This window comes from Triturus cristatus, chromosome 10, assembly GCF_964204655.1.
Source record: "Triturus cristatus chromosome 10, aTriCri1.1, whole genome shotgun sequence".
NCBI lineage: Eukaryota > Metazoa > Chordata > Amphibia > Caudata > Salamandridae > Triturus > Triturus cristatus.
Window position 1 is genome coordinate 1,207,406,902 of NC_140593.1, and position 21,812 is coordinate 1,207,428,713.

Here is a 21,812-nt window from a genome sequence, read left to right on the forward strand (position 1 = left end):
TGTGTGGATGTGTGCTGGTGCGCTGCTTAGCGCTGGAATACCTCCGAGCTGATATTTAGTGCTTTGTCTTGTAGAGTGAGGCTCATTGCTTCAGTTACAGCTCTGTGCTGTACTAGTTATGTCCTTAATGGTTGCCAGTTTCAGGACCAGCTTGTCAAGGAGCTCAAAACAAGGCTGTGGTGAAAGACCCCTGAAGACTGACTACGCTTTGCTGCTATTTGAGATTATCGAATTGAGCTGCAGTCTCATCAAAAGTACATGTCCTCCAGATACTTAGAACAACATGAAGTGCATGCACTGTCACATCAAACATCTAGAGAACCTCCAAAGTATCCTCAAAGTGTCTGCTAAAAAAGCAGAACTGGTCTCCTGCTGGTGCAACAGAAATTGCTGGTGATCACTATTCGTGTGCCCTTGACTTGGTAACCTATGTTGCATTCTGGCTTGCATGCTAATTTGTCTTGAAAAAAAGACACATTACCTTGGAGAAAACACTAATGTTGTCTCTAGGCTCCAATGACCTTCTACTGCGCGGCCTGGAATGAGCCGTGAAGGATGTTGCATTGCACTGTATCTGTCTTTAGCCTCTCTGCCTCCCAGTGGCTTCACCCATCCTGCCCCTTTGAGGAACAATGCCCTCTCCTCTGAGACACAGAAGGCCTGGCCTCTCGCACAACCTCCAAGGGGAACAGGACATCTTTAACACTTTTCCCACTAGGCCAATTTACAAAACTCACAGAGGCAGATAGATGAAGTATACAAACTCGCTTTTAGATGTTTCATTAACAAGTTGGCCATTAAAGTATGTGCATGCGTGTTTATATATATTTGACGTAAAATGTTAATATGGGCCTGGAGGCCTTACGTTGGAGCTCTTGGCATGCAAAACAAAGACATGTTGTAGCACTGTAGATATCTCACTGTCCAACTCATTTTAAAGTTATGTTAGCGTTTCAAAAGCTCAAAGTAGCTTCTAACTCATTGCATCAAGATGAGGCACTCTTGGAGGGTTTCAAGGAGAAATAGTTCTGCTGCACACCTCAGGTTTGTGCTACATGCGGCGCTCACTGGTGTTAACAATGTGTCTGGCTGCAGTGAAGGAACTAACTGTCCTTGGAGCTGAAACAAAAGGTCTTGGAAAAACATATACACCATCCCAGAGCCTCTGACGGTCACTGATCGGCAACAGTTCTGGGGGTGGAGTAATGGGCAGGGGCAATATAAGTGGGTGTGGAGGGTAAATTTGTGTGACTATCTAGCATCTTGATGAAGAATATATTGATATTAATTGTACAGACTGCCCAAATTAGTGACAAATTGACCTGCCTTTCTGCTGACAGTTGAAGGACCCCTTTCCTTTCAGCCCTCTTGGATTCCTTATTTTGCGTTTGGCCTATGTGCTCTCATTTTCTTTAACTTTGGTCTTCTCTTTCTGCAGGAGTCACTTCGAGCAAACACTCGTTTGTCAGAGCAGCTGCAGGAGCTCGGGCAGGAGAAGGAGCGGCTGCTGCAGGACTTGGAGGAGGCTAGAAAGGTACCATCGTTTACCACTGGTCCCCCGGCCCACAAATTGGTGCACTCCAATTCCATACCCAGGTTTTACTCCCTTTTAGGTACTTGACTAGCCTGTAGTAGCGAGGTTGAGTATTAATGGTTTCTGTGGCAGTTTGTATCGTTTAGAAACTCCGATACAGAAAGACACAGTAAAGAGCACAGACATGGGCTCATGTTGGGGCCACAAGATCGCTGCTCTCGAGCTGGCGAGAATCTTCAAGAAGTTACCATACTTCACCTGAAGCTGAGGTGGGGCAGCTAAACTTTCCAGTGTGAGACTGCACCATGCCTGAATGCCCAGATGGGAGCCATTTATGTCCCTAACCACCCCCTAAGTGCTGCACAGGTGTTTCCCAGGACTTGTATTTGTGGGAAAGTATCTCTCCCAGTGCCTGACAAAGATTAAGGCCTCATAGAGGATGATGATTCAGAGGCAGATACCCCACTTCCCAATTCTAGTACCGATGTTGGCTTCTATCTGGACTTGCAGAGTGTGAATAGCCTGGACACTTCTCCTGAAGGGCACAGGCCTTTCCCTTCTAGCCACATCTCTGAGGCAGTTAACTCATGTACGACGGTAGTACATAGAATAGGTGAACCTTGGAATTGGTCTTACCTTCTGCGCAGGTGAAGCCTAACCTTTTGTTGGAGAACTTGCAACCCACCTCATCAGTGGCAGAACCCATGATTCCATTCTGAGGCCCACTTGAACCTGCCGTTCTTGCAGTGGTCAAACCCTTTTTTAGAGCCAGCAGTTTGTAGACCGTTTGCCAGGCACTACAGGCCTTCTCAGGTTGACCCCTCACTTTTTGTTGTCTCACTTATCACTGGAAAGTCTGGTTGTACAAATACGTTCCCTGAAGCACATACCAAATGCCTTCCACACCGCGCCTCACGATGGAGACAAAGAAGCTTGAATTTATGAGCAGAAAAGTCTTTGCTTCCGATGAACTGTACATGGAACCTCATGGGTGAACCCGTGGATATTTGCTTGTGAGCCGGTAAAAATTAGAGTGTGAGCTGATGGAATTTGAGTCCACATACACATGTGTGTGAACTCATAGAGACCCACCTGGGAAGATGTGTCTGCAAACCTGGACCAACCCACATGTGAGGTCATGGAAACCCTGCAGCAAGTTCTGGGATATCTGCAGTAGGTTATTGAGAATAGTCATCCAAGATCCCTTGCAAACAAATGTTTGAGGCATTAAAAAATAGCATGCACAACTACAGCATCCCGCAGTGCTTTGGACCTGTGAAAAACAGCAGTGATAGACCTTGTGAACATGTATTATGTCGTCAGGCCATCCAGTTATTTCAGCTGTGAAACGTGCACTCTGCTTTGTGTTACAATACATTGATTATTGCTTTTAAACAAGTAGTGGCACATGTTTTTGTTACAGGGTGAATATTGACATTCATATTTGGTTGTGTAGATGTAGATTTCTAGCTGAAAAGCTGATGCAAATTGATTTCTCTCTATTCTTCAGCTTTGGGTCTTTTCATATTTTCACATGATTGAATATTTCCTGTCGTCGTGCTAGGATCCTGAGGTGACCGATGTTCATTAGCAGTATCTGTGCAAAACAACATTTGAAAAGCCACAGACCACCTACCCATTTTCATATATATGACCTGAACTCTGGCCAATCGGAGGGATAGGCTCCCATCTCTACTTCCAGCAGAGGCTCCATCTGTCATATGTTTACCGGACATCACCATGAACAGAACTCACAAGAGCTCTGCTCCACTTTCTTCTGGAAAGTCATTCTGAATCTTTTCAGAAGAGCAGTTTATACATTGACATCCCTCATTAAGTATCAACAGTGGCGGAGAGAACATAAAAAGAATATCGTCCTAAATGATGTGCCACATGGGGTGAAAAAATATACACTAGAGTGAGAGGTTTTCCCCTTGTTTAACTTCAGAGGAGTTCCAAAATTGAATAAGTAGAAATTACCTGACAATGTGCATGCATTTTTCCTACACCATGTGAAAACCGATTCTGCTGTGCAAAGGAGGTCTGCGTGTCCATCCAGAGGCGCACAGGAGGCCACTGAACCTGACTTCTTCAGACGTTCCCCCACTTAGTTGACCCTCCCTCCAGGGGTGGATGCAGTGTTTCTAAGAAGCTTGACAGGAATTTTCATCTGACAAAAAGGTTCTTGACATAGTGAAGACGGGACACATTTCAGAATTTGTGCAGATCATCCACTGTAAAAAGAGGTTCACAACCTTCGCCTAGAGGAATAGGGAGGGATCAAAATTATTTTTCAAAGGAGCTATAGATTTTGTACCACAAGGTCAGAGACAGCAGTGATTTTATTGTAGATTGTTCTTATAGTCAGAAAGTCTGTAGGTTGGCGTCCAGCTTTAGATTTGTGAAGGTTAAAGAAATCCCTAAAAAAACTAAGAAATAGGCATCCTCTCAGTCACAGGATAGAACCTGAGCTTTAAGCTAGCTGTCCTTTTCGCTGGCGAAACAGTACAGCTCCCATTATCATTGGTCCACAGATGAGGCGTTTGGGAACACTTGGGGTATCTGCGCCCATTAGGGCTTGGAGGGGTGCTCCTGGAGTTAGAGGGGGGGGTCGGGGTGGGCAGGGGGTAGGAGCACACCATACACGTCAATGTACACGCTGCCTTTGTTCTGGGTTCTCTTCTTTGTATTGCATGTAACCTTTTCGACTTTACTGACGCCTCAGTTGCGTAGGCGAGCTTAGTTTCCTTGTACGGCTCAATGGCTGGTGGGCGGTGGGGTTGGCCCCTTCCCACGAGATGACATCTGAACTACTATGGGTGAAGCGACTGGATCTCAGGAGGGCGGCGGTGGGCGCGCTAACAGACACCAGGTTGTCCCCCCCCCCCCTCTTGACAGTTGGCATGATTTACTAGCCTGTATAAGTTTCTGACCCAATGTATGTGAAATGTGATGCCGTACGATATGCTCCTGTACTACAACCTAAACTTAATAAAAATAGATTTGCAAAAAAAAGCTAGCTGTCCTTCATTTTCAGTTCACAGGGCTCCCATTTGGCCTGAAACCTACACCAAGAATATTAACCAAGTATAGGTCCCCAGTAGTCTTACGCCTACAATGCCGGATCTGTCAGTTTACCCTAACTTTAAGGATTGGCTGGTCAAGACTCCCTCTTATCTTCATGCCTGCATCGCTGTTCGCCACTCCATGCTGCACTAGGTCTCGCAATAAATATAAAGAAATCAGCTCTGCTTCTATTAAACAATTTGTTTTTCTTTCAAGCAGAGATAGTCATGCGTAGGGTGAAGGGGTTTCCTTCAAAGGAGAGGTGTCGAACATCAACAAATTGCTTCTTGTCCCCAAACACAATACATGGTGACTGTGAGAAATTAAAGATGTTATTGGGCTGCATGGCATCATGCATTCTGTTGATTCCTCAATGCTGCCTACAGAGGAGAAAAGATCTAGAGGAACTAAATGCACAGTGATGCCGGAAGGAGACGATTGGGGCGGTAAAATCAACATTAAAAAAAAAGAAAGATTCACTAAGTTGGTGGACAGAGAAGGAATTCTCATTCTTAATCCAGCAACCCAGTGAATCTTTCATTATTTTTCATATATTAGCTGGTCAGTTACCGATTCATTCCGATCATGAGTATTCTTGACATAAGATGTCTCTCACCTTACAAAGGAGGCTCATTATAATGACATCATGTAAGGCGAAGATGGTGTCTATTGGAATCCAGACTTCACATCTATCTATTAGCACCCAGGGCAGTGAGATTAGCTCTTAAGACCTATCTCTTCCCCCTGAAAAACTCTCGGGTGTTAATACGAATGGACAACGCCACATGATGTTGATGTACCACACCTGAAAACGGGGGTCCGGGGATATGATTCATATTTTCTGGAAGTCAGAAACTGTGGTTTTAGGTTATAGGAAAACAGCGTAGATCCATATTCAGAATGTGTGGCAGTGTTGGAGATTGTCTGTCCAGATGCTCTCCGATGTCCGAAACTCATGAATGGCAATTGGACAGTGGGAAGCGGATATACCGCTTTCTTCCAAATCCCTCAGTGGCCAGAGTTCTCTGCAAAGTTAGACTAGAATCATGCAAAGCAATGCTAAAAGCTCCAGTGTGACCAAGGCAACATTATTTCTCAAAACTTTGGGAAAAGCCTGTCAAGACTGTTGCAGTTCAAGACAACCCTTCCTTTGTCACAGCTCCATCCTCAGAAATTCGATCGCAGTCTTCCCACCTTACACCCCACAGCTAGGAACTTCGGGCATTAGAATGTGGTGTAGCGTATATTCCAAATGATAATTGTAAGATATTAGAGCTTGAGCAACTTCTACTCTTAAATCCTCTTGAATGAAATGGAAAAGGTTTTGCAGCCAGGCTCTTCCTTTCCAAGAATATAGATCCATTAAGCATGCCTCTTCACCGATTCTTGTGTTATCTTCTGCACCTATCAATCAATCAATCTATCAGGGGTTTATATAGCGCGCTACTCACCCGAAAGTGTCTCAAGGCGCTGGGGGGGGGATCAGCTCCGGATCAGTCGAAGAGCCAGGTCTTGAGTTCCTTCCTGAAGGTGTGCAGGGTTGGGGAGCATCTGATGTTCATGGGGAGCTTGTTCCAGGTCTTGGCGGCGATGTAGGAGAAGGCTCTCCCGCCTGCTCTGTTTCTGCAGATGCGGGGGACCTCTGCCAGGGCGAGGTCGGTGGAACGGAGGTTCCTGTTGGGCACGTGGAAGGATACCCTCTCGTTGAGGTATTTGGGTCCGATTTGTTGTAGAGAGATTTTTAGGCGTGGGTGAGGAGTTTGAAGGCGACCCTTTTCTCGACCTAAGAAATTTAAGACGGTGTTATTCTTTGGTCAGAGTACGTTTGGTAGCTGTCTCGCGCTATTTGAGAACACCAGACCCGTGTTCTCTATTCTCAACAAGGAGAGTTTAGAAAATCAATAAACATCTGTTAATATCTTTCCTGCCTATGGTTAGAATTTTCGCGTTCGAGGCATGTGGGCTGCTGAATTCATATCTGTGCATAGATCGCCGCCTAGTGTTGGGTCCGGATGTTTGCACGTTGTTGTCCTGGAAGAGTCTTCGAAGTATCCTGGGATAGGTGACTCCTCCCCTGGACTACAGTGCGCATGGGCATCCTCTCCATCCTCAGATTGTTTTTTTCCGCCATTGGGTTCGGATGTGCTCATCTTGACTCAAGTTAGGAAAAACTTTTTCAAGGCCAAAAGGCCTTTAGTTCGCGTCGGTACTGTTCCCGATCGGTATCGATATTATCTTGTTAGTTTACTTACTTCAAGAACCAACTTTTTCGCATCTTACTCGACCATCGACCCTTCATCGACGATGGAATCGAGGACACCATTCAAGCGGTGCCCTGTATGTAATGCGAAATATCCCCACATCGACGTCCATCCGGTGTGCAACAAATGCCTTTCACCGGATCACGACGAATCTACATGTATGGCCTGTGCCCGATTTCGATCCAAGAAGACTCTCCGGAATCGACGAGCAGCGAGACTCGAGGCGCAGCAAGCGGCACCGGCCCCGGCCGACATCTTCAGCGCCGAGACCGAAGATGTCGAAGAAGTGGAGAACCTACCCTCCAGTCCCGCTTCCGAACCTGACTCCGGATCGGAAGACGTCGAGGAAAGACTCTTTCGCAGAGATGAAGACGACACCGAGGTAGGAGACTACAATGAGGCCTTAGGGGCCGAAGAGAGTAGCTCCGGTGACGAGCAAGGCCTACCCATACAGACTGAGGATATCCCAGTGCGACAGTCTATGGCTCCGGTCGAGGGATCGCCTTCGGGCCTTACCCAAGACCTATCCCGCAGTTCTTCGGCCCCGCCCTCTGGCCCGGCCTCGGACATTAAAGCCCAAACCGGCAGGTTTCCCTTCTTCGAAACCGAAACCGAAAGCTGTGTTGGTTCAATTGAAACCGAAACCGAAAGTGGCGCTGGTCGGATCGAGGCCCACCACACCTTCGACGCCAGCAAAACCCGTCGGCACCGAGCTCAACAAACGAGACTTCGGTGCGGAGCTAGAAGCGGCCGACGTCGGAGTCGACGTACGGAAAAAGACCTTCGGTGCCACCAAACCTACTCGGCTCCCGGCACCGACGCAATCGGCTCCGACCCCAAAGGTCAAACTGCCTGCTGCGTCTCCCACCGCTTCGACGGCACCACCAAAGCCACACTCATCGAAGACGTCGACGGCCATTGCCGCCCCTCGACTCGATGACTCACCGGCGCCGAAGAAGTCCACGCCCGCCTCTACGGAACCGGTCGGCGCAAGGGAATCGATGGCGCTCCAGATGCGACCCGTTGCTGCGCAACGCACCAAAAACAAAACGGTCCTCCAGGAAACGTCGGGCTCCAAGCCGATAAAAGCTCCAACAGCCTCTTCGGCACCGGCCAACATTACTTTTGGACTGCCACCATCCACGACCCCGAAACTGTTCCAAATCAGGACACGGGTCACCCACACCACGATCACACCTGCCGACTGCACTGCGGAGACGTCTCCATCACATCTCATCGACGCCGACACTGGCAGGATGATTATCCACAAACGGAGAATAACTTCGGAGCCAGCTTTGGACTCCTTCCGGATCCCGCTTAAGAGAAAGCTGCCGGTGGCTTCGGAACCAGTTCTTTACGAACCTTTCCATTCACCCTACCAGGATCCACAGTCCTTCTCTCCCACACACTCCGACACGGATGCGTTGGAGGACTACATGGGTGACCAAGTCCCCTACCCCGGAGAGATGGACCCTGAAGGCCAACAGGACCCTGATCAAGCTTGGGATGACCCTGTAGACCCAGGTGCACCTATGGATGCACAGGACCCGCAACTCTATGGAGCAAAAACATCTCCCACAGAGGACACTGCCGCGTTCAACGCTCTAATTGAACGGGCTGCGGCCAATCATGGGGTGCAACTTCACTCTGACACCGTCGAGGACGACTTTCTCATGGATACTTTTGCATCCTCAGAAAGGAATATAAAGACTCTGCCCATGTTAAAGGGGGTCCTCAAACCAGCAAAGGACATCTTCAAGGAACCCACCAGGGCAAGAGTGATAAACCCCAGGATCGACAAGAAATACAGATCAGCGCCTGGGGACCCTACTTACATTAGAGGCCAGTTACCTCTGGATTCCATTGTCGTTGCGAATGCTCGCAAGAGGGCACACTCGCAAACAACAGGTGATGCTCCTCCCCCGGACAAAGAGTCCAAGGTGCTAGAGACCTCTGGCAAACGGGTTGCCGCCCAGGCAGCTAACATATGGCGCATTGCCAATACTCAAGCGCTCCTCGCTCGCTACGATCGAGCGCACTACGACACCTTAGAGCAACTACTCCAACATCTCCCTGACCAATTCAAAGAAGGTGCAGAGATCCTTATCAGGGAGGGACAACTGCTCACAAATGCCTCCATTAAGTGTGCACTGGATGCCGCGGATACAGCTGCCAGAGCCATAAACACTAGCGTCATGTTGCGACGACACGCCTGGTTGCGAATCTCCGGATTCAAACCGGAGGTACAAAATAACATCCTTAACCAACCTGTCAACCCCGACTACTTATTCGGGCCGGAGGTTGACACCACCCTAGAGAAAATAAAAAAGGACACAGACACTGCAAAGTCCATGGGGGCCCTACAGACGCAGTCCTTTCGGAGCGGCTCCTTTCGTCGCCCCGGAAATAGAGGAGTAGGTAGAGGACAGGGGTCACAGCAAACATACAACAAGGGCAACACACAAAACACCTACGATAAAAACACCCGGGGTGGATATCGTGGCTCCAGCACAAAGGGCAGAGGACGCGGCTACGGCAACACCAGGTCCTCCCCCAAGAACAAGCAGTGACGCCCTCTCCCTTCCTCCCAACCACACAACACCTGTCGGGGGAAGGCTACAAAGGTTCCTGTCCACATGGAACTCCATCACCACGGACAGGTGGGTCAAAGATATTGTCAAATACGGTTACTGCCTAGAACTAACCTCAACTCCACCCACAATACCTCCAAAAAACCGTCCTATGTCCTCAGAGCACTTAACGCTCTTACAGCAGGAGGTGCAAAGTATGCTACTAAAAGGCGCAATAGAGGTCGTACCCGTCCACGAGCAAGGTACAGGGGTGTACTCCCTGTACTTTTTAATACCGAAAAAGGACGGGTCACTCAGACCTATATTAGACCTGAGACCCCTAAACCAGTACATTCTTTCCGAGCATTTTCACATGCTCACTTTACAGCAAGTCCTCCCGCTGCTCAAGCAGGGAGACTTCCTGGCCACACTGGACCTCAAGGATGCGTATTTCCACATACCCATTCACCCCTCACACAAGAAATACCTCAGGTTCACTGTTCAGGGGCAGCACTACCAATTCAAAGTCCTCCCCTTCGGCGTAACAACAGCACCCAGGGTGTTCACAAAGTGCCTAGCTACTGTAGCGGCACATCTACGGAGGCAGCACATACACGTCTACCCTTACCTGGACGACTGGCTCGTTCAAGCGAAGTCATCACAGCAATGTGCCAGCCACATGTCCCGCACCATTCACCTCCTTCACAGTCTGGGTTTCTCACTAAATTACACAAAATCCCGTCTACAGCCCGCACACGTACAACAGTACCTAGGTGCGACTATAGACACTCTGGCGGCCACAGCTCAGCCAAATTTAGTGAGAATCAACAGCATGCAAATGCTGATTTCCAAGTTCAAACCACAACACTCCTTTCCCGCGCGAGTGTTCATGCAGCTGATAGGCATGATGGCCTCCTGCATTTTCATAGTCCCACACGCGAGACTACATATGCGCCCGCTTCAGGAGTGCTTAGCACGTCAGTGGAATCAGGCTCAAGGACAGTTGAAAGACCTAGTGTTGGTGAGCGGTCGGGCATACAACTCTCTGCATTGGTGGAATCCACAAAACCTTTGCAAGGGCCGACCGTTCCAAGAGCCTGTTCCACAAATAATACTGACAGCGGACGCGTCTCTCCAGGGATGGGGAGCTCATGTACTCCATTACACAGTGCAGGGACTATGGACAACACAACAAAAGAAGATGCACATCAACCTTCTAGAACTGATGGCAATCTTCCTGGCTATGAAAGCATTCAAAGTACACTTGTGCAACAAAGTCGTGTTGATCCGGACGGACAACATGACTGCCATGTACTACATACAGAAGCAGGGAGGAACACACCCTCCACAGTTGTCTCATCTGGCTCAGAGCATGTGGAAGTGGGCCATTCAGAGCAACATGTTCCTCATGGCAGAACACCTCCCCGGCAAGGACAACCAGATGGCGGATCTGCTCAGCAGACACAGCCACCAGATGCACGAGTGGGAGTTACACCCATCAGTACTCCAACCGTACTTCCAGCAGTGGGGTCATCCAGAGATAGACCTATTCGCCACAAGCGAAAACGCAAAATGCCAAAGCTTTGCCGCCAGGTTCCCACATCCGCAGTCGCAGGGCAATGCGATATGGATGAACTGGTCCGGCAGATTTGCGTACGCTTTTCCCCCAGCACCACTGATACCGCTGGTGGCACGCAAACTCAGACAACACTCACTGACACTCGTCCTGGTTGCTCCAACGTGGGCACGACAGCCGTGGTACACCACCTTTCTCGAACTTTCCGTGGTGCCGCATCAAAGGCTGCGGGTCAAACCCGAGCATTTGACGCAGAACCATGGAGAGATTCAGCACCCAGATCCGCAACAGCTGAACCTGGCAATCTGGCTCCTGAAGTCCTAGAGTTTGGCTACCTAAACCTGCCACCTGACTGTATGGACATCATTAAGGAGGCCAGGAGACCCACTACCAGAGCTTGCTATGCAGCCAAATGGAAAAGGTTTGTCATTTACTGCAATAATAATGACATTAACCCGCTAGACGCATCCATCCAAAACATTATTTGTTACCTATTACACCTATACCGATGCAATCTGGCGTACACCTCTATACGTGTCCATTTGACCGCAATATCAGCCTATCTACAAACCAGGCAGCACCTCTCTATATTCAGAGTGCCTGCCATCAAAGCATTCTTGGAAGGACTCAAAAGAGTCATTCCACCTAGCCACCCACCAGCTCCAATGTGGAACCTCAACTTGGTCCTCACACGCCTGATGGGTCCACCCTTTGAACCTCTACACTCATGCGAGATTCAATTCCTTACCTGGAAAGTAGCTTTCCTAGTAGCGATAACTTCTTTACGAAGAGTTAGTGAACTCCAGGCACTAACTGTTCAAGAGCCATTTATACAGGTTCACGCCAACAGGGTCGTACTACGTACCAACCCCAAATTCATGCCTAAGGTTATATCGCAGTTCCACATCAATCAAACTATTGAACTGCCTGTTTTCTTTCAAAACCCACAAACTGTCGCAGAAAGGGCACTCCATACACTAGATGTGAAAAGGGCCCTCATGTATTATATCGACAGGACCAAACCCTTTAGGAAAACAAAACAACTTTTCGTTGCCTTTGCCCCACACCACAAAGGTAACGCTATCTCCAAAGCAGGTATAGCCAGATGGAGCGTTAAATGTATTCAAATTTGCTATCAAAAGGCTAAACGCACATTAACGATTCCCCCACGAGCCCACTCAACACGTAAGTTAGGGGCCTCCATGGCTTTCCTAGGAAACATTCCTTTGCATGATATATGTAGAGCAGCCACCTGGTCCACTACACACACATTTACCAAACACTATTGTGTAGATGTGCAATCAAAACAGCAGGCAGCTGTAGGACAGGCTGTTCTCAAGACTGTTTTTCAGACCGCTGCAGCTGGCACTGGTAGCCGCCGCTAATAAGAGGGCACTGCTGTATATTCTATGCACAGATATGAATTCAGCAGCCCACATGCCTCGAACTGAATATGCTACTTACCAGTATGCATCTGTTCTTGGCATGTAGGGCTGCTGACATTCATATCGCCCTCCCTCCTCCCCGGCGCCTGTAGCAGCTGCAGCTCTCAGAATTACTGTAAGCATGGTCATCACTTTCTGTATCTACTCCATCACTGCCACAATGGCGAAAAACAATCTGAGGATGGAGAGGATGCCCATGCGCACTGTAGTCCAGGGGAGGAGTCACCTATCCCAGGATACTTCGAAGACTCTTCCAGGACAACAACGTGCAAACATCCGGACCCAACACTAGGCGGCGATCTATGCACAGATATGAATGTCAGCAGCCCTACATGCCAAGAACAGATGCATACTGGTAAGTAGCATATTCATTCATGTGCATTGAATAAAGTTCTGGATGCATGTATAAAGCCTCCATTTGAGCTTAGCTACAAATCCACAGACAAGTTGGTGGGATTCATGCTCTCTAGAAGAGAACTATATTTGCATTTTTACAAATACAAAGTAGATCTCGGAACTAACCCCGGTTTCATGCTCAAGGTACCATCTTCATATAAATCAACAGTTGTGCTAGCAGCTTTTTCCCCAAATCCTATTACGGGGTCTGAGAGGTCACTACATTCCCGAGATCTCAATGTATGCTTGAAATCTTATCATCAGTGGACTGACAATTTTCATAAGACTGAAAAACCTCTTTGTGACCTTTAATTATGTAAAAAGAGGAAGTCCATCACGAAACAAGGTCTTGGAAATGGTTTGTTTTGTGCATTATACTAGCTCATAAGACAGTGAGCAGACCTATCGGTGGCAGAGTCCCAGCTTGTTCTACGAGAGGAAGGTGGGTAGGGTGCCTCGGTTTGCTTAGGTACATATGTGATGTTATGAGTTGGAAGTCAACACATGTATTTGCCAAACTGTACTGCACTGCGATCAAGCCAAAAGCAGAAACAGCAGTGAGACTGGTGGTATCATGTAATTAATTTGTTTGTAGAATATGGCCTTTATTCCCACCTTCCCAGAAGTTTGGTCATAATTTGAACTGCATATGAAGTCTACTTTCAAGCATGTGTATCTATGAAAGATGTATTGCTGAAGAACAAAGAAAACATACCTGTAAACGCCAGTTCTTCAGCATTGGTATCTTTCCTAGATTCACAAGCCACATTCCTTTCTCTGCTTCTACTTAATCAGACTCAGCTATCCATTTCCATAGCTAACAAGTTTAGAAACATCTGGCAATTTGGGCTTCTGAGGGGAGTAGAGATGGGTGCCTGTACCTCTGATCAGGTCTCATATGGAGGTGGATAGGTTATAGACATGTATTGCTTTTCCATTGTTGTTGTGTACAAGAACACTGTTATTGAACATTGGTTACCCAGGATTCCCATCTTGATGACGGAGGCTGTTTAAGCACGTGACTCTATAAAAGATACGTTTGTTGAAGGTCTAAAGTTAAAGTACGTAACGTTTTTCTTTCGCCGTATGAAGTACTTAGAGGTACTTTATGAAGATAATACCTGCCTGGACAGGTATCTTTTATGCAGATCTGAGCACTTTCTCCAGGGTTTCTCTCCTTGATTCTGCCTTCCCTGTTAGATAGCTCGGTCGGTCAGTGCATGTACTCCAGAGATCTGGATATAATTTGCAAGGCCTGATTCAATTCCTGGCCAGCCAACTTGACTTTTTATTTTTTAGGCCACTCCTATAAGTACAGTCATTTAAGGTAGAAAGCACTAAAAGCCACATTTTGTGGGCTTGTAGCTTTCAGAGGTCAGCAATGCTCCTTCCCTGGAAAAGCTCTCTCGTTGTAACCATTTTTGCCTCTGGTTCCGTATAGCATTCCGCTGCCTGTATGTAGGTTAGTGCTAGAGAAATACCACATACGTATGGCCAAAGGTCCTAATATTTCCCTCTTTTTGCCCAAGAGTGCAGATAAGCGGAAGGCCATGTTGGACGAGATGGCCATTGAGATGCAGAAGGAAAAGACGAGACACAAGGAGGACTTGGGTAACGTAAAGCTGCATCACGAGAAAGAGGTGCTGGGAATCCGTGCCAAGTACGAGAAGGAGCTGCGCGAGCTGCACGAGGAGAAGAACCGCGGGGAGGAGGACCTGAGGGTCCAGCTGAGGGACGAGAAGGTATGTGGAAATCTGAGGAGTCTGTTGAAGATCGTGAAGTACAGGGAGAGAAGAGGCGGAGGATACGTTCAGGATGGAAATGTACGGGGTGGGGAAGAGATGAAGATGTCAGCTCAGAATGAAGAAGTTTGGGAAGGAGAGATCAGAAGGCAAGTGGCTGTCAAGAAGGTACAATGAGAAGAGTCAGATGGGTCAGCTGAGGGCGAAGAGGACAAAAAGGAAAGACTTGAGGGGGCCAGCTCAGGATGAGAAGATGTGGAGGAAACTGAAGGGCAGCTCAGAGATAAAGAAGGTGCATATTAAGGGCCAGGCTCATGGTGAAGAGGTACATGGAGGAAAGATGTATGTATAGGGTAGCATGGGAAGCAGGGGCCAGGTGAGGGTCACAATTTCTGGGGAGGAAATTGCAGGCCTAGCTGACTGTGAGAAGACATGGGAAGGAAAGTGTTAAGGACCTGCTGATGGATGAAAATGTGCAGAGAGCACAGGCTGAGTCCCCAGATCAGGGTGACATGTTGCTGGGAGGTGAGACTGGGTGGCCGGCTCAGGGTGAGAAAGTATGGATCAGATGGACAAGGTTTCATCTAAGGGGCAAGCAGGGTACAGGAAGGAGAGACTAAGGGGGTAACCTGGTATGAGAAGATGGTCTGAGGGGCAAGCTCAGAGTGAGAAAATGCATGGAGGATAAACGGAGGAATAGGTCAGGATGAAATGGTGCGGAGTCGTGGACCAGCCTGAATGGCAGCTCAGGGGAGGGACGTGTAAGTGAGTGACAGTCCAGATGGTAAATAGAAAGTACAGGAAGGAATGATTAGGAGTCAGCTGAAGGGCAACAACAAGTAGGAAAACCTGAGGGGGCAGCTCATGGTGCAAGGTGACGGGATGTGGAGGAAAGTGAGGGTCAGGCTCATGTTGCAGAAGTTCAAGGAGGATAGATTGATGCATAGGTCAGGAATAAATGGTATCAGGAGGGTGTTAGGACAAATCTCAATTATTTGTTAATGTTTGCATAGAAATATTCCATGAAGAACGGTCTTGAGAGAGTGTAAATTCTGTTTAATTGCAGTTGCATAGCATACTGATAATATCTCAAGGTTGGGCAACAGCAAAGTACAGCCAACACGTGTTTCGCCCCATTACATGGCCTGCTGGCCTGGGGCTTCCTCAGGGCGTAAGGAGTTGTAGAGGGGCTCTGATAGTCCCGTAAATAATGAGTAAAAACGTCCGTGATCTATATGTCGGATATTGAAAGGCGCGTCGCCTTGGGGCAGTAGCTCCTCCGGTCGGTGATAGGAATAGATGGTGCAGATGGTCATGATAGAGTGATACGCGGCTCAAGATGAGAAGACGTGTGGAGGAGAGAGAGAGTAGCCAGCTCAGTTTGAAAAGATGGAGGAACTTGGAGGAGAGACTGAGGAGCTGTTCAGGGGATACCGAACAAGGACGAGAGGCTAAAGGCCCACGTCACAGAGAGAATGTGCAGGAAGGAGATGTGCAGCCAGGCCAGATCGAGAGCAGGTGCAGGGTGGAGGGACAGGGTTCTGATATCATGGTGATATTATACAGGTAACAGATACTTTCAGGTAGCCCGGTGTTAAAACGTCTGGGTAGGAGAGACTGAGAAGGGTCAGGTAAGAAAGCACCTGGAGTGGAGAATGAGGACCGAAGCCTGGCGAGAAAGTACAGGGAGCAAAGATTGCTCATCAATTCATGGAGACCAAAAGCCCGTTGAAGGCTGAGAAGGTAAACTGAAAGCGATTGAAGGCCAGCTGTAGAGTGAGAATGTACAGTGAGGAGAAAGTGAGGGCCAGGTTAAGAATGTGGCACTGGTACGGTGAAACAGGTAAGGGGCAGCTCAAGTGGGTGGGTGAGGGGAGTCCACTGGCACTGGAAAGCTTTGTCCACTAACTATTGGTCTCAGACTCTGAATGGAGCTGCTGGTGCCACTCCATCTCGAGGTGGCCATCACGTGCCATCAGAAGTGGAGATGCATTGCATGTGTGGGAGGGTGCTGCAGAAGAGATGCTTTCGAAGCACCAACGGGCCTGGTGGGGCATGCTCTGCGGCTGTCCCGCTGCTAAATCTCTGGCAATGTTTTATACCGTAGAGCTCTCTCCTTAGCACTTTTCACTTAACACAGTTCACAGAGATATAGTCTCAGTGCCTGCTCCTGATTTTGTGTGCAGGCAGTTGCTCATACTGAGAGTATGCAATGGCTGAGTCTCTGCCCTTCTGCACCCAGATCCTCAAATAAGTTGTTGCATCGTCTGCTAAGACAGTTCCCCTGACTTCTCCAATTCCTTGTTGCAGACACGTAGCCGGGAGTTGGAGAGCCTGCAGCAGACGGTGGAGGAGCTCCGACTGCAGATCCAGTCCCTGGAGGGCGCCAAGGGATGGTTTGAGCGGCGGCTCCGGGACGCCGAGGTGGGCTGTCTACCTTTGATAGACAGATGTGTGCTTTAAATGTTCTTTCTCTGCTTCTCTACTAACCATGTGCCCCACTCTTTACTCTGCTGATGCCTTGTAAGCAGGATGTATAACCATGATCAGCCCTTGCTTAATCTGCAGTACGCATGCTTACTTGTGAATATGGGGCATTAGAAGCAGTCAGTTCTGGGTTTTGATGTGATATATTCCTAGCGTTTAAGCTTTTCTTTGATCCGGCGTTTTGCTTTTGGATTTTGTAGGATCATATCAGAGTGCTCAACTTCAGTAGACAGATGGGTTGAGTTCCGTAGAATGTAAGTTCACCTAGATGCCAGTTTGCTATTTGTGGTCAGGTGATGTCGACAAGAAATGACCGAATAATCGCTAGCCGTAAATCTCCTCTAGAGAGATGGCATTCATGCGGTCTTGCTGAAACTGATTCAGGAGCAGGAGCCAAGCATTTTCACTGTTCTCTGGATTTTGTTTGTGACATGTCTTTGGGAGGTGAGTAAATGTAGAACAATTATAAAGCGCTTTCCAGTTACGGCGTTGGAAATCTACTTTGGGTCTAGTGGTTTCGAGAACCTCTATGGAGACACCCAGCGTACATTCCAGCCACCCCTTGTTCCGGGTGTGTGGAATGTATCTGAAAGAAACACGTTAGTTAGATTCCTCACCTTAGAATATCCCCAGGCGTCAGACTGGATCCGGAAGATTTTTCGTCAGCAATACCCCTTGCGCGTCGCTAGGCGTCGTCTGCGGCTCCGCGTCCGTCGTCGGCGTCGTGCGCCGGGATGACGTCGTCGGAGTACTTAGACGCCGCCCGAGTACTTAGACGCCGCCCTCGCGCGCTGACGTCAGTTCTTCTTTTTTCCGCGCCAGTAAGCGCAGATCCGGGAGAGCTACCCCTTTTAGTCTTTTTTGACTAAATCTTTTTGATCATTTTTGATCCTTGTCTGTCGACATCTGGTGCCGGTAGGATGCCTGGGTTCAAGGCTTGCGAGGATTGCCATCGACTGATGTCGGTGACCGATCACCACCGCCGGTGCCTCTACTGTTTAGGCCCCGACCACGACGCGGAGTCGTGCAACGACTGCCAGGCCCTGACTTCTAAGGCTAGGCGGGAGCGGTCCCGCAAGCTTCTCGAGCTTCGCCACTCGGCTCCGCGTCGTGCGCGATCCCGGTCCAGGAGGAGGTCCAAGGATCGCTCGCGGAGCCCTAGCCGACGCCATCGATCGTCCGGCTCCAAGTCGTCGGGTAAGTCCAAACGCTCAAAGAAGTCCAAGAGGCGACACCGCTCTTCGGACTCCCCTCGCCGGTCGCGCGACTCGGCCGAGGGTCAGGGTGGTTCCACCCCCGCGGCTCCGGCGGAGCCGCAGGCGCCGCGTCCGCCCCCACACCTTCCGGTCCCTGGGACTGACGCGGCGCCGGCGGAGATCAGTGCCTTCCTCTCGGCCATGAGGAGCCTGGCCCCGCCGTCGACGCCCGCTGGCGCGCCTTCGGGCCCCGCGGACTCGACTGGGCGACCTTGCCTGCCGGCGGCTCCGGCCCCGGCGCCGTCGACGACTCCGGTCTCGACGCCGCAGGTCCCCGCGGGGCCCATGCCTGGGCCCCCGTCGACGCCGGTTGACCTAGTCACTCCTCCACCGGCGCCGGCGAATGAACCACCGACGCCGTCACCGCCGGCGCACACGCCTACACCTCCGGCGCCGCCGACGCCTTTGGCGCCAACACCGCCCCAGTTTAGCCCTCCTCCGGACCCGGCGCCGCCACGGCGTCGACCGACGCCGCATCCGACGCCGCTTGAGTCCTACCATCTCTACAGTCCGGTTCCGATCGTTTCTCCTGTTTATCAGGAATCGGAAGAAGGGGGCGACTGGGAGGGGTTCGAGGACCCTATGGCAGTTCAGTAACGGCTTTCTCAGGACTGGGCAGATGAACTGGGGGAGGCCAGTGGGCTGGACACCTCGCCAGACACTGGATTCACTTCTCCTCCGACCGTGGCTTCGGAGGAGGGTGCAGCATTTTCTGTGGTGCTGCGCAAGGCGGCCGAGGCCCTTGGGCTCGAGTTACCTGCCGTGGCTGTGAGGACTAACATCTTCACTGAGGTGCTTCAAACCTCAGCAAGCTCCACTGAGCCTCTGCTGCCGTTCAATGAGGCCCTCACTGACGTTCTGCAGGGCACCTGGTCCAAGCCCTCCACAGTTCCTCCCGTGGATAGGAACGTTGCCAGGCGCCACCGCCCCGCTCCGGGCGACCCCAGTTTCCTGTCCCAACACCCCACCCCCGAGAGTCTGGTTATCCAGGCCTCTACCTCCCAATCCTCCTTCCCGACCGCTCCGCCGGACCGGGATTCCAAGAGACTCGAGCAGTTTGGCAAGAAACTGTTCTCGTCCCTTAGTTTGGGCCTGCGGTCCTTGAATACCGCCTGTCTCTTGGACCGTTATTCCCATTCCCTGTGGGATACGGTGGAGGACGTGCTGCCCCTGTGTCCGGAGGAGGTCCGGACGCGTCTTAACCAGGCTTTGGCCGATGGGAGGGATGCAGCACGGCACGCCATACGATGTGGGCTTGACACCACGGACTCGCTGGGTCGGGCGATTTCCACCACGGTGGCGCTCCGCCGCCACGCCTGGATGCGGTCCACGTCATTTTCCGGGGATGTCCAGAACACCCTCATGGACATGCCCTTTGATGGCACTCGCCTGTTTGGTGAGAAGGCGGACAGTGCGCTGAACCGCTTTAAGGACTCCCGGGCTACGGCCAAGTCCTTGGGCCTCTCGGCTCCGCGGGCGCACACCTCCGCTTTTCGCCCCTTTCGTGGCCAAGGAAGGGGCGCCTCCTCACGTCCGCAAAGCCACCAGCCGCAGAACCAACCTGCGCGCGGTCGCGGACGTAGTTTCCGCCGTGGCGGAAATGGAGGCCGACGTGGTCAGCCCACTTCCACCCCGGCAGCATCCGCCTCAAAGCCCTCCTAGTCCGAGCTTTCAGGCCCATACCACGCCGGTGGGCGGCAGAGTTCGCCATCACCTGCTCCACTGGCGGTCCATAACATCGGACAGGTGGGTGCTGCAAATCGTCCGAAGGGGCTACTCCCTCCCCTTCGAGACGACCCCTCCAGCCATGCCACCGCAGCACCACCGTATCTCGGGGGATCATTTGAATCTTCTCAGCGAGGAAGTTTCGGCTCTCTTGGCCAAGGGGGCCGTCGAGCGCGTTCCGAGTCCAGAAGTAGGTCGTGGTTGTTATTCCCACTACTTTCTGGTTCCCAAGAAGGGCAAGGGGGGCCTACGCCCTATCTCGGATCTCCGGAACGTCAATGCCTTCCTCCGAAAGGAAAGGTTCAAGATGCTAACGTTGGCTCAGGTTCTAGCTGCCCTAGACCCCGGAGACTGGATGGTAGCGTTGGACTTGCAGGACGCATATTTCCATATCCCCGTCCTGCCGGCCCACCGGCGTTACCTGCGGTTCACGGTGGGCCAAGAGCACTTTCAGTTTACCGTGCTCCCCTTCGGTCTCACCAGTGCCCCTCGGGTATTCACGAAAGTGATGGCGGTGGTCGCAGCTCATCTGCGCAGATCAGGGGTTCCAGTCTTCCCCTATCTCGACGACTGGTTGTTGAAGGCGGGCTCGCCCCAGGCAGTCGTCTCCCACCTCCAGACTACGGCGGATCTCCTGCATTTGCTGGGGTTTTCCATCAACGTGCCGAAGTCACACCTGAGTCCCTCTCAGAAGCTCCTCTTCATCGGAGCGGTTCTCGATTCGGCGCAGTTCCGGGTCCATCCACCGGAACAGCGGGTCCGGGATATACAGGCCCTGATTCCCATCTTTCGGCCTCTATCCCGGGTTTCGGTCAGGCTAGTGTTGCGGCTTCTGGGGCTGATGGCCTCCTGCATCCTACTAGTGCATCACGCCAGGCGGCGCATGCGGGCTCTGCAGTGGGACCTGAAGTTTCAGTGGGCCCAGCATCACGGCAACCTGTCCGACCATGTCTTGATCTCGGAGGGCACTGCACAGCAGTTGCAGTGGTGGCTCACGGACCGCGAGTGGGTCAAGGGCAAGAGCCTCTCCCTTCCCCAACCGGAGCATGTCGTAGTGACGGACGCGTCCCTCCTGGGATGGGGTGGCCATATGGGAGAGGCGGAGATCAGAGGCATCTGGTCTCCGGCGGAGTCTCGTCTCCACATCAACCTGTTGGAGTTGAGAGCGATCCGGCTTGCACTGAAAGCCTTCCTTCCCTCTGTCAGGGGAAGTGTCGTGCAGGTGTTCACGGACAACACCACCGCCATGTGGTATTGCAACAAACAGGGCGGGGTGGGGTCGTGGACCCTTTGTCAGGAGGCTCTGCGCCTCTGGACGTGGCTGGAACACCAGGGCGTCACCCTAGTGGTTCAACATCTGGCGGGCTCTCTGAACGCCAGAGCAGACGACCTCAGCCGCCGGTGCATGATGGATCACGAATGGCGTCTGAACTCCGAAGTGGCGCAAGGTCTCTTTCAGCAGTGGGGAGAGCCTTGGTTAGATCTATTCGCCACCGAAGAGAACGCGCAATGTCAGCAGTTCTGCGCGTTGGAATTTCCAAGGCGGCACTCGCTCGGCGACGCTTTTCGTCACGAGTGGAGTTGCGGTCTGTTGTACGCCTTTCCGCCTATTCCACTTCTGCCCAGAGTGCTGAAGAAGATCAGGCACGACCGGGCCCAAGTCATCTTGGTGGCTCCGGATTGGGCACGAAGATACTGGTATCCCGAGCTACTCAGTATGTTGACCGATCCCCCGATACGTCTGCCCCTTCGGG

General features: G+C 50.9%; 1 protein-coding gene across 3 annotated transcripts in view; it reads left to right on the top strand.

Moving 5' to 3' along the window:
* Window positions 1-21,812, top strand: part of GRIPAP1 (GRIP1 associated protein 1) — a 597,534-nt gene that overhangs the window by 194,455 nt on the left and 381,267 nt on the right. For all 3 annotated transcript variants that reach the window (XM_085629701.1, XM_085629702.1, XM_085629704.1), the window contains 3 exons: window positions 1,439-1,534; window positions 14,378-14,590; window positions 16,901-17,014. In XM_085629701.1, coding sequence (XP_085485827.1) covers window positions 1,439-1,534; window positions 14,378-14,590; window positions 16,901-17,014 — 423 coding nt within the window. The remainder of the gene's footprint in view (window positions 1-1,438; window positions 1,535-14,377; window positions 14,591-16,900; window positions 17,015-21,812) is intronic.